The following is a 13,433-nucleotide window of genomic DNA, read 5'->3' as shown; positions in this document are numbered from 1 at the left end:
AAATAATGCGTGATTACAATAATTGTGTATTTCTATTCTAACGACACGTGCGAAAACAGGCAAATGTTAAACGATGCGTGCACACAAGCTAAGAATAACAAGCAAAAGCCTTCGTGGCTTTAGTTGAAATTACAACGCAAGTAGACATGTATTAATTGCGGTATATTTCGGAAGATATTGCTATCGAATAATGTATAACATAATAAAAATGTCAAAAATTCAAGAAAGAGTATATTATCCTATTATATTAATTATATTTTTATTTATTAAAAAATAAAAATAATTTTTAATTAAAATAAACCGTGATATGTTTTCCAAGATTTAAATAAAGATTTCTTTACATAGACGATTTTTATTCCAAGAGAGAAGAAAATAAAATCTAAATTCAACATGAAAAGCACAATAACTTACCTCGGACGTTGTTTGTTCTTTCCAATATTCGATAAATCAGCACCTCTCTTCAGGTACAAAGGCGCGAAACCATTTGACATGGACGCTTGAACGAAATCTTCGTCCTTTTGACATATATCCAGACTTTCGAAGCTACGGTAGGGCCTGATCTTTGGAAAATGATCGGTCAATGTGTTGGGAAAACCATTCGGTAGCAGCCTGTTGTAGTCTTGTTCCAAACTATCAGGCGAATCGTTCTCTGCATGAGAGGCGTTCGATCGGTTAGAGTATTCCAGGGAGTCGAAGCTGTAGCTGGAGGGTGACAGGGTCGCGCAGGTCCTCTCCAAGGACTCGAACTGTAGTAGCGAGCTCGATCTGGAGGAGCCAGATGATCTGGACCTGGATGACCTCGGCGAGGCCGGATACTCGTCGTAAGTTGTCACGTGCTGGTGATAAAGATGATCGGTGCCACAGTGATCACGACGACGTCTCTTTTTCGGCACCACAGAGTTACACTCGCTGCCGCTACCATCTAGCCGCTCGTCTGCCAAAAAACACAAAGGAGAAATGAGAAAAATGACGTGAGACACGTGAGGACTCGACTGAGTAAAAGCGAGACGAGCAAACGTGAATGGCCTAAACCTACTTTACTGTCGGAATCGAGATCGCATGTGTTGTTTTTAATTCCGCGAATCTCGCTAGGATAGATAAAGGAGGATGTTTGACGACCTACTTTGTAAAATCGCGTCACGGAAGTGAGATCCAATCTAATGGCCGCCACTTTTGTAACCCCATGCATACCTTCCGTCAGGAAGTTACGGTTCATTCAACCGGAAGCAATGCTTACAGCATTATGCGCTGGGCGCCATCAGTTCTCAACCGGTTGATGATTATCGCGTGCGATGCGCGATTAATCGATTATTATCAATCAAGGTGTCATGTTCAGATGCGATCGTAACAAGTCTTAATGTATAATGCTTGTTAAAATTCCGTGTTAAAATTATAGATGCTGGAATTTAGTCGTTTATTACGTAAGCTTCTATTTTTTACTTGGATTTATAAAGATTTTATATTATTTAAATTTTTTATATTTAATAGATATAACATATTTTAATATTTTTATAAAAATATTTATTTTGTTAATAAAAGTCGTTCTTTTATTTAACTATTTTAGAAATTTAAATCTATTTCCGGAAAGAGAGTCTTTTGGTCTCAGCATTGAAGCGACGAGTATTCGTTTATATAGTTTGATCCTTGGAATTTACGATTAAGAGAGTATATTAGTATATTTACCTTATTATACGTTATATTAATTCGAGATTAAATACATTCCTCAGCAATACATTCCTCAGCAAATAATGAAGGAATATTGCATTGGCAACACACGAAAGGTCGCATACGTGCTGGAAATAACTTTGCCGATTATATTTATCATTAAATCGATTTCAGCAATTTATAAAGCTATATAGAAATAAAAAGGAAAAAATACAGAAATAAAAAGAAATTTATCCAAGTTTTTATTTATTAGTAAAGTTTAATTTAGATACGACGTATTTCCAACAACACGCTATTTGCAAGAATTATTTTGTGGAAAGAGAATTTATTCCTCCATTTTTAGCATTGATTTTATTTGTGTTTCTTCTTTTCTTTTTTTGCAAACTATTTTCATTTCAAAGTATCTATGTTAAAAAGAGAAAGTAAGTGCCCCTGCAATGCTGCAACCACGTGAAACCGCGCGTAACAATGACTGCACGTTCAAAGGCGTATCTAAGAGCATGATGGAGTGATATTTAATTGTAACATATTATATAATTAGTTTATTCAGCTAAATATCTTATGTATATAATTTAGATTAAATTATATTATTTTATTTCTCAAAACTTCTCTATAATCTCTCTATTATTATTTCCTCGTTCCAGAAATCTGTTTAGTAAATCTTTTACATGTATAATTTAAATTTTTAACAAAAGAAAAATATATAAAACCAAAGTTTAATTTTCGACTTCTTAATTCGATCTGTTCAATTTTGATGGTGTAATAATCGTGACAGATAATCGCGAGTCTGACGTAATACCCATAATTCCAGTAATTTTCTAATAAGCCAAAAGATTAGGCTGCTCAGAAGAAAGAGAAAGTAGAGTGACTCTAAATGAACAAAATGATCTTATTCTCATGATATTCGCTCAAGCGAACAACTGTGTTATAAAATAACCTTTTACGCACCTTTCACTATATTCATATAAATATTAATAAATATCACTCAATCGCAGTTATATATGTTACGTATATGCGTATCTGTACTAATGATTAGAATTTTTACCTGTGGATCTCTGCTTCGCCTTGATATGAATGACGCTCTCAGTCTCCGAATCAGATCCCAGCCAATATGTCGTTCCGCTGCGATCGGAATCGCTTTGAAGATCATCGGATGTCTCCTCTAGAATTGTCTCCAGAAAATCTATTTGTTGTACTACCACCGTATCTGTAAGCACAAATATTTTTGTATTTAATAATTTATCTTCATTCAATAAAAATTGAATTTTTAAACATACGGATATATAACAAACAGAAAAAGCATAGATTTCAAAAATATATATACAAACATTTAATATTTGTTTTAATAAAATTCATTTATAAATATTTATTTTCTATTAAATAAAAATTAATTTTTTTAGAAAATTTATATTTTCTTTGTTTATTTGTTTTATGTATCAATCACAGATTGTATATGCGTACTAATTTTGAGTTTTATATATTTACACACATTTTCTGTGCGTATTATTTTCATGCGATAGAATTTGCATTCAATAAAATCAATTCGGCATTGATGTCTTGTCATTTCGTCAAAAGTGCAGTAACTGGGTAGTTTGAGACTGGGTAGTTGTCAGAGCAACTGAGCAAAATTCTTAACGAGAACTCGTGACTCATTCATTATCAAGAAATGCAATCATTATTACATTGGAAGATAACGTAACTGGAAGGTCATACACCTCTTGTTTGAGCTTTCGCCTTCGTCAAAGCCGGTTTAAGGTATTTTAGGATATGCTATATACACATCCTTCCGAAAAGTGTCTCATCACTTTCTAACATATAAAATCTTTTTTTTCCTTAGAATTTTAACGATGCATCTTTGCAACTTTTATATTAAATAATTATTAATCTAATTTTTGCTTAAATTTAATAAAATGTTGTAGTGTTTAATTAAAAGAATATTAATGAACAAAATATTATAAATTAGATTAATCCTATTTTAAAAATTAGATATTGGCTATTTTTTTAAATCTAAAAAATGACATTTAGAATGAGATAAAAATGTACTTTGTAAAGAAACAATGTTTATGTTTCTAGGATTCATCACACATATAATTATGAGATTATGCGAGAAACGTTTATCATATAATTGTATGGACAAACTCCGGAAATGTAAACATATTTTTTTTCTTTTGCAATAGCTCATCTGTTCGAAGTCATCAACCATCGGAGAGACGTCTGTACTTGACAGTACAAGAGACTTTGAGTTTTATCCGTTAGTCGCCAGCCTCGGGTTGAAAAAGGCCTGAGTAAAGATCAAGAAACTAGTTCCTGCGGAGAGTGAATTGAAAATACCACGAGTGGTGTACTTTAGTACTGTATATATGCTCTTAAACACTTAGACACCTGTGCATAACGGTTCGCACATTGATTTAAACACATCCTCTTTCTCTCACCTTCTTATTAAATCATTTTATTTTATTATCGTGTCTTTCGATAAATACTAATACTAGACTTTTAATTCCGCTCGAGAGCAAAACGTATCTAACAAATAAGACGAAATAAGATATATCGCGATAAAAATTATCGCGAATACAACGGGTTAACAATGGTCAATTGGCCACTCTCGACCAAGAGGAACGCGCTGCAGGAACGTAAAGTTTTGTGTACGTTCCCGCCTTCTCCCATCATCGTGCGATGAATGATGGCGTGAACAGTTAGCCGCTGCTGGGAACGGGATGTTGCATAGTTGCACGGCGCAATGCTAGAATGCATTCGATGCATTCTAACCGCGAGCGAGTACGCGATCTCTTATGGAAAAGTCAAGCGCTGTCTTATCTCCCTTCATCTTATTGAAATAGTTGCATAATAAGTACGCTGTAACATTTGCATCACGCGTCGCTCTTCTCTTCGTGCCGCATCGTCCGACTTACAATTAAAGAGCCAAGAGAGGGGAAAATCAATGCAGTCCGAATTTAAATATTTTTTACTCTTATTTTTTTTCCGCCGAGATTTTTGAAAGTAAGATTCGCGAAAGTTTGTCGAGGATAAAAAAGAGACGAGAGTAAATAGTCGAATAGATGTTTTAGTCAAGATCGAATCTTTTTGTGAGAGATTGCATGTAACTTTCCACGCGAGTAGGCGACGATAACGTTATCGAAATAAACTTGGCACATCTGCATCGAGAATGTTTGAATGCGATCACAGAGACTGATAGATCACAGCTGACTTTGCAAGTCAACGCGAGAGAATAATGAATGAAGTGTAACATTGATACGATACAATTTATTTGAGATGTATTTTACAAGAATCAAGCGTCAATATTTTATACTGACGTTTTATCGTGTTTAATTAAATAAAAATTGCTTGACGTTTCGAATCTTACGTATGACGCAATCTCGAGACAAAAACAATAAATATTGACCGAGTACTTGAAAGATCAATCGAAAACACAATCCGCGATCGATTATACGCGAATTCGAGATATACAAATAACAGGATCGGCACGCACTGAATCATTGCTCGGTCGACCGATCAATTAATCCCAATAATTATGGAGCTGGTTTATTCGAGTGACGTAAGAAGCGTTCTCATGTGTGTGCGTATACGTGTAGATGCACCTGATTTCCGTGATATCTTGAATCATCGGAGCAGGCAAACTCGAGGATAAATATTACACGCACGCAACAATATTGTGCCTATTTGCTACGTAATTTCAATTACATTAATTGAAATATAGTAATCGATAAATTTATAAGAATTTATTTTATTTAATTGAATTAAAGTATATTAAATATAATAATTAAAGTATATTAAATATAATAATCTTTAAATTTACAAATTAATAAATTTATAAGAATTTATTTTATTTAATTGAATTAAAGCAAAATTTATAGCAATAATTTCATTAAATTCAGGAAAGAAAAGACTTTTTTGTAAATTTGATACTAATTACATGTGCAAAACTTATCCTCCCCACAAGTTTCAAGTGTCTATTAGGTACGGAATGAGAGAAGATATGTCGTTAAATGGAATTAAATGTCTCTAATCGTGTGAAGCCGGACCTCTCCTCTCCTCTCAACGATTGCGAGAGCGGGTCGCGAGGACGCTGAAACGCAATTTGTCTTGCACGAGTGCGGATGCACGCACCACTATGCAACATTATGGCGGAGCCACCTGTTGCAGTTGTCTACTGCCTGTTGCCTTTCCGTGACTAACGGACAAGAATAAACCATTGCGACTTACATAAAAATAATCAGCTCGACCAGCATCTTTTCAGAAGCCTTTCAACAGATATTAGCGATAACTATAATACATAGGCGAGAGCTAGAATGCCAAAGAGCTTCTCAGGCTTATTTTTACCTCAAACTAAAATGTTTTTTTTTTCTCTGAATCTTAATTATCAAGCACATCAAGAATTGGATTAATTTAGTTTTATCTAATGAGAAACTTTAAAATAATATTAAAAATATAATTATTATCGAGAAATTGCGAAGATATCCGATGCATTATAATAAAACGTATTTTTATTTTTCAGTAATGTTTCAATTTCAAGAATATTATTTATTTTCATTTCTATCTCTTAGATGCTAACTTTCTTTATTCTAAATCAGCCTTTCGAAGCGAATAATAAAGTAAACAGAGCGGATAACTTTTCTCGAGCACAGATATACTCGACCGATCTCTTACTCACTCTCCATTTCTCGCTTTGTTCGTTAGTCGCTTGCTTACTAATCGATCCACGTTAATTCACGTGACGTGAAACTCAAGCTAGTAATTTTCTCACGGTGAATCGATTGATCATCATTACTGTTGTCTAACCTGACTTTGAAATTCACCGAGCAAAATTGCCTCTCCCTTTTTCTCTCTCTTTAAATTTTAACGAAGGAAAACTTGCTCTCCAAAATTTATTAAGGCGTGATTGGAAAGGAACATAAAAAAAAACGTAATTAAAAAATCCAGAGAAAAAAATTAAAAGATCCAGAGAATCTCGTTTCTCGATTATTATTGTCAATCGTCACGCGCATTTTCAAACGATTTTCCGCAATCGTAACAACGACCCTTGATCGAAGATAACCGATTGACATTGCTCGCGTATCGTATCGGAAAATAAAAAACATTATTTCCAACAATTTTCCGGAGCCTTCTCAAAGTTGCTGCCGACGCCTCGTCTATTACGCTCTAGATATCGAGGCCGATATCATTACTACGATTTCCAGCGGTTTTAGAAAACAGGACGATTTTGCATACAGACGTTCTTTAATAGCACGTTGCTTTCTACTTAAACATGAATGAGAGAGATGTTTAAAAAAAATTGCATACGTCTATGCTACTCATTTAATCACAATTCGTCATCGTTTTTTTTATGTAGATCTTGATTTGAATTAAAATCTGATGTCATATATTCATCTCTTATATATAAGATACATCTAATAATAATATGATAAATTTAGAAAAAGATATTTCGAATATAATAAATTTCTTAAAATAGCTATTATTATATAATATGATTTTGTATTTTATATCAAGATATTTGCTTACAAGACGCTGCAAAATCTTCAATCTTAAGATAGATTCAATAGGTATTGTGAATATTATAAAACGTTTCCTTTCCCAAGCTTTAATACGTAATTTCGGATTAAAAGGGTCAATCGCTTAGTGTGACAAGCCGCGAGTGACGACCTAGATCACTATAATCGCGCCTTGAATTGCGTCGAGAAGAGCGATTTAACAGTATTCCGGCCCGTTGTTCTACGCTCGCTCTTAAAGTGCAGATTCGCACGCGGTAAAGATAAAAAGGAAGAGACTAAATCTTTCCTTTCTTTGCGCCCAAGATATACCGTAAACGATTATTTTTATGCTTACCGAGGCAAAAAATTGCAAATATAATGATAGGAAACAATGACGAGAGACATTAGAAAGCATTAAAAAAAATTAGTTAAGTATATATGTTAATATATGCCGGAAATAATTAAAATGTTGAACCACACATTAGGGTTGTACGCGACTAGTCAAACATCAACATGAAGAAAGAGAGGTAGAAGAGAGAATGCACGTGTGTGAAAAAAAAACAACGGAAAGAAAGAGGGAACGAACCATTAGGCCGTAGATCCTCCAAGTGTGTCGGTTGAAAGTGGGAATGATGCTGCAGTTGAAAACCGTAGGCCGGAAGCCAGGGATTCGGTCCGTTCACCAGGTCCATATCGGCACCGGACTCGACGCAATCCAGGGTCAAGGCCGCCGAATCCTCCTCCTCCTCGTCCGCGGAAGAAGCCGCGGAGATGACGGCGACGCTCGTCGGCGTCGGCGTCGACGTCGGCGTCGGCGTCAACGTCGCGGTCGCGCTCGAGTCGCTCCCGCTCATCATCGCACGATGATGACGATTCCTCGCCTCGTCCACGATCGGCACCGACGATCGTTAGCGGCTCCGACGAACTGTAAACCCCCTTTCCGCCTCTCCTTCATATCCCTCCACTACGAATGCAGCACCGGAAGCCGCGCCGTTTCTTTCCGGCCGGGGGGAGGACGTTCCGATTCGGCGTCAGATTCGGCGTGATTTCGGCATCATCCAGATCCGGACGTCGAACCCTTCTTCCACCCGAACGTGCACGCACTGGGGGCAATTGAAATGGAAACGTGACATGATTAGCTTTAAAAAAAGGGGAGATTAAATCGGTGCTTTTAGATTCAGAAAAATCATAGACAAGATTACTCGATAAAAAGTGAATGTTATGGCAATAAAGTCGTCAGCGCCGATTCTTTGAGAAATATATCAAATAAATTTTTCTTTATCAAATTTAATCGAATTTTTTTTGTAATTTTTTAATAGTTTAATATTTTTTTATAGTTTAATATTTTTTTTTAATTTCTTTAAATTCTTTTCTAATATTCTTTTTTATATAAAAGATATTAGAATTATTATACGCGAATATCTTTAGATTTATGTGCGTGCGCTGTTGATATTTCTAAATCGTTTTCTCTTTCGCTTTCTCAAGTCCTTCGAGATTTAAGACTTTAAGGTCTTTACGATCCACGACTTTAGATTTAAGATCATCTTGAGTAACGACGTCTCGAACTCGGAGATCTTCAAACTTTCCCCGGTGGAATTCTCAGGCTGGAATACGCGGATGAAAAGGAATTTGCGATGGAATTCGTTCAACGATTCATCGGCCGAGAGAGATCGCGAGATCCTCGAGAGGGAAAGAGATACGGCCTGCATCTCTCGCGCGATATAGGAATACGCCTTTTAACGAGCGCGCGTACCTGAAGCAGGCGTTAAATATTGCCGCGAGGCGCGGATTTACATGACACGACAACGAAGGGAATCCTTTACGCAGGTGGGAGTTACGTTTGTGTAATTGGATAAAGATCGCGGGTCGTCGCTCTTTTCCCTCGTTCCTCTCCGTCATCCCCTGTTCCGCCCTCGCGATTCCACGAACGGCAGAAATGTTATTACCGTCGTATTTCTTTCGGCGGACAGACCGGGCGGCTTAAGGTCAATGCATACGATACGACGCCCTTGACTTGATCTTCCAAAATAAAACGTCAAAAAGGAATGCTAGGTAAAAAAACAGGAAACAAAATGAAAAAGAAAAGAAAAAATTCGAGGAAACAAAATGAAAAAAGAAAGAAAAAATTATCGAGGATATAAACTGTTGCAAAAATTATACATTGTGTGCAATTAAAAAAAATTAAATTTATGTCTCTATTTAATATGTAAATATCGTATATAACTTATTCCAATATTGATTTTATGGTAATAAACTATGGTGCAGTTTATACATATACAACGACGATTGTGATATTAATCAATTTGTCTCTGACTTTTTTATCCCAGCGAGAAGAGAGATTGAATCGTGCACCCGAATGAATGCACTCTCCCAATCGAGATAATCGCTATCGCCATTCACGCTCCGTGATAACGTCCTTGGCGATTTATTCTCAAAGCATAGAAAGTATCGCGATCGCGAAAGAGAACCGGAAAACGATCGTCGATAAATAATCGTGTCGGAGAATAAAGATCGCGTGATTCACAGTTTTATTACTCGCTCAAACCACGTCATTCCACTTCTATTTTTCTACGGTAACCGCACAAAAAAAATACTTGAACGCATAGAGTGGCGTGGAATTTATTCCTCGATTAATAAACCTTACTAATTACTATTAATAAATCCATATCCCGTACCTCGATCGTAATATCTCGATGGTACGCGACATCGGATTTAAAAAAAAAAGGATGGAATGAAATATCGATCGAATATCGATCTCTCGAGGCGTTTCTGGTCGCGATGAACCACGTTGCGGATTCAGGATCGTTAATCCAAAAATTGTACTCGCGCTCTCTCCTTGCACCTTACACGTCACTGTATATATTTGCAATGCACGTCCGACCACACGCGGACACTTTCACTTTACATAATGACTTTTTCCATTACGCAGATAAGATGTTCCATACGCGATTTTAATCGTTTGATGCCGAAATTTTTTGTTATCATCTCTACAAAAATTCGACGTAAAGGGAGGGAGAGATCATATATTTCTTTTTTTATAAAAATCCTAAGATACAAGAGCATCTCGAAAGTTTAAGAATGTGTAAATTTTAGGACACATTTTAATAAACACAAATTCTTGAAATGTAAAAATTTATAGAAACCTAGAATTCTTTTTTTACAAGTTCAAGACACGAGACTATCGAAAACTTGAACCGCAGAGTTTTCAAGGTGTCTACTCGCTTCATCATTGGCGACATGAAAGAACGGCAACGCGCGTAGCAAAACGACCGTGAAGAGAAACAAAATGCGAAAGAGATACAAAGAGAGGGAGAGAGAGAGAGAAACAGAGTTGTTATCGCGGCAGAGGAAGGGAAGGAGAGAGAGAGAAAGAGAGACAGACAGGACGCCGCGTAAATAGACACAATCGTACGCCACAAGAGACAGAGGAAAAGAAAGACGGCGAATGTGTACTCGAGAAAAAGAGAGAGCTGTAAAAGGAACGCGATAAAAGAGGATACATCGCACTCGGGAGAGAAGTGCGGCGGCGCGGCGTATCTACCTGTCAGCGTGCATTCCACGATCCCGCGACGTGCTGGCGGCGCTCCGCGTGCGCCTCGCGCTTCTGCCCGTCGACGTGCCTCTTCCTCTCGGCGTCGTCGCGAGCGTCTCGCGCGTCACCACGCCGCTTCACCACGCGAAACCACGTATATATATACACTTGGCCGCTTCTCTCGGCCGCGAGTCGTTCCAGCGGCGACGTCAAGCCGGTGACGTGCCGCGACGCGCGAACATGGCGCACTCACTGTCGATCCACAGGTACGTACGATCGAAGCATCTATGTATTATGCGCGTACAACGGGCGGAGATGCTTGACGCGTTCTCGTCGTACCGAGAGATCGTCGGTTCCTTCGAATCCGTGGCTTCGCTTCGTTTTATTTCGACCAGGACCGATTTGCCGCACAGCGAATCCGAGCACGCGTCCATCGACGATTCTACTTTACGCACCGCGGTGTAAATACTACGAGAAACGCGCTACTTTCGTCCACGATGCGCGGCGGCCACGCCGGCCAATCCCCACCCGCGCCACGCGATCACGTGGTAGGAACCGCGACCAATCGGGAGGCGCGAGGCGCGCGCAGCCACTATCGCTGGCGCTCGTACAGCCATCTGTCGGCTCGAATTTCACGCGATATCGATTACGTTCGAAAGTAAATCTTTCGGCTTTATATCACGGTACTTTTCAACTGATATCTCGAGAATATTTGTAAACATTTCTCGTAGCAATATCTCAAATGAGTTCCAATTAAAATATACGCGATAATGAACCTTTATATCGCACAAGTGTATTTACAAGATGCAATAAATTATGATGCGATAAATTACTCGTTACCTTGAAATAAATCATTTTTTAAATGTTATTTACTTGAGTTTGCATACAATACATTTATATACATTTCCTCGTAATTTCGCAAATATAATTAAAGTAACATTTTTAAAATAAACGAGTTAAATACTTCTGTATTATTAGCGTAATGCGAGCGTTCTGATGAAACCCTACCATCCGATCGATCAATAGCTACGATAATTGCGAAAAAAGACGCGTAGAAAAAACTTGACCGCGTGGCCATGAGATTGACGTTCGATGTCGGTGATCAAACTCGAAGAAAGAATGAAACTAAATCAAGACCCGTTACGTATTCGTGTCATTCACCCGGATTCATTCCCTACAATACACATATCCAAAAGATGTCCAGAGGTCATTTAGAGGATATCCAAAGGACATAATATCTTCTTTGATTGTCCCCTGGATGTCTTTTGGACATAAGTACTGTTAGGAATTGGAATGAAATTTCAAGATCAACGGATTTATCGATCATCGAGTATTCTTGGCATCTTCATTTTCTATCCTCCGAGATACTTTAGATAAATAAAGATACGTATCGTGCGTTCTGCAAATAATTCAAACGAGATACTTATAGAGGCAGTTTTATTATGGCGGGCTTTTTTGCGCCCGCACAATCGTTATGTAAAATCTCATTTATTATAAAATATGCCGCGTATTTTTTTTCATTACCTTAAAATTCTCAGGTAAGCAACAAAATCAAAAAACTCGCACTCAACATCTTTGCAAGTAATACCTTTCGACATTGATCGCTTTGGGAAGCAACATTTCTCACTTCGGTTTCTGAAAGTTTTTTTTGTGCAATATAAAATTTCCAAAAATATTGATAAAGATTTATCGAGATAAAAAGTGAAAAAAAATTCTGTGAACGGTACGATATATATATATATATTTTTTACATTTGATTTAATATGACTAAATGGATCCTTTAATCGTTGATTTAATTTTAAGATATCATATCTGTAAAAAAAAATGAGAAGAGGATAAGATGTCCTTCTCTCCTCGATGCGCTCTCACCGTATTCATAATATTGCGGTGATTCCGTCGATTCGTCCTCGCATTCCTCGGTGGCTGATCTAATCCTTACGACTTCCTGCCTTTCGCGTTCATCGACCTTACCTCCGAATGGCACGTAACCGGACCTCACTACGCGATTCCTGGATTCGCTTCTGACGGCGGCTGCGACCTGGAAAACGCGGCAAAAGTTTCGTCCTTCAACACTAACCGTAATCGTAGATCTCGCTGGGTTCCTCGTTCACCGTTTCTTCCTCGTTTTCGTCTTGTCCTTCGGTTTCTTCGTCTACATTTTTGTCCTCCTCGTCATCTTCGTCTTCCTCCTCCTCCTCCTCTTCCTCTTCCTCTTCTTCATCTTCGTCGTCCTTTACAGCTGAGCGATAAGATCTGTTCTCGTCAAGCTTATTTTGGATTTGATGACGCTTTCGTATGACATTATAATCATTGTCACGATACGCCTGTTTGATCCAGCGTGGATGTTCTAAAAGACGACGTCGTAATGATGGCTCAAAACTCTCGTAAACTTTAGCTTCTACATATGGGACATGTCCGTGAATGTTTTCGTTCACGGTCGATGCGGAGAATCTCGCTGGAAAGTCCCAATCGAGCGCATCGCCAACAATACGAATGTGTGACAGAACTAAAAATGACGATAAGAGAACAAATAGAAACATAGCCTCAGCTTTAGCATTATCGATTGATAGCGATGCGATTGAATATAGCGCAATTAGATTTATCATACACATATGCAATGCAATCGAATACAATCGAGAGCCACTTGAGATAACTTCATCAGATATACTTAACACACAGATCAAAATCAATTGTTATATAATTACCTTAATTTACTTTATGAATAAAATATTACAACCATGTATTATAAT

The 13,433-nt window shown here is 37.6% G+C and overlaps 2 protein-coding genes across 9 annotated transcripts in view; both read right to left on the bottom strand.

Moving 5' to 3' along the window:
- Nucleotides 1-11,182, bottom strand: part of LOC145966564 (uncharacterized) — a 44,958-nt gene extending 33,776 nt beyond the window's left edge. For 2 of the 8 annotated variants that reach the window (XM_083090762.1, XM_083090747.1), the window contains exons 1-4: nucleotides 10,693-11,182; nucleotides 7,738-8,254; nucleotides 2,711-2,872; nucleotides 412-934 (exon numbers count right to left, since the gene is read on the bottom strand). In XM_083090762.1, the coding sequence (XP_082946888.1) occupies nucleotides 412-934; nucleotides 2,711-2,872; nucleotides 7,738-8,008 (956 nt within the window). In that variant the 5' untranslated portion in view covers nucleotides 8,009-8,254; nucleotides 10,693-11,182. The remainder of the gene's footprint in view (nucleotides 1-411; nucleotides 935-2,710; nucleotides 2,873-7,737; nucleotides 8,255-10,692) is intronic. The other 6 variants (XM_083090737.1, XM_083090769.1, XM_083090776.1 and 3 more) reach the window with 4 other exon arrangements.
- Nucleotides 11,183-11,454: 272 nt separating this feature from the next.
- Nucleotides 11,455-13,367, bottom strand: LOC145966670 (uncharacterized). Its single transcript, XM_083090944.1, has 4 exons — nucleotides 12,795-13,367; nucleotides 12,553-12,721; nucleotides 12,208-12,318; nucleotides 11,455-12,082 (listed from the first exon to the last, which is right to left on the bottom strand). The coding sequence occupies exons 1-3, from the start codon at nucleotides 13,293-13,295 to the stop codon at nucleotides 12,218-12,220; spliced, it is 771 nt and encodes a 256-aa protein (XP_082947070.1). The 5' UTR covers nucleotides 13,296-13,367; the 3' UTR covers nucleotides 11,455-12,082; nucleotides 12,208-12,217.
- Between the last annotated feature and the right edge of the window lie 66 nt (nucleotides 13,368-13,433).

Source organism: Camponotus vicinus, unplaced genomic scaffold, assembly GCF_025532165.1.
Source record: "Camponotus vicinus isolate PSW18456_S1 unplaced genomic scaffold, iyCamVici1.0 SCAF_1, whole genome shotgun sequence".
Taxonomy (NCBI): Eukaryota; Metazoa; Arthropoda; class Insecta; order Hymenoptera; family Formicidae; genus Camponotus; species Camponotus vicinus.
Note: the sequence above shows the minus strand (reverse complement) of the source record. Positions and strands in the feature narration are given on the sequence as shown.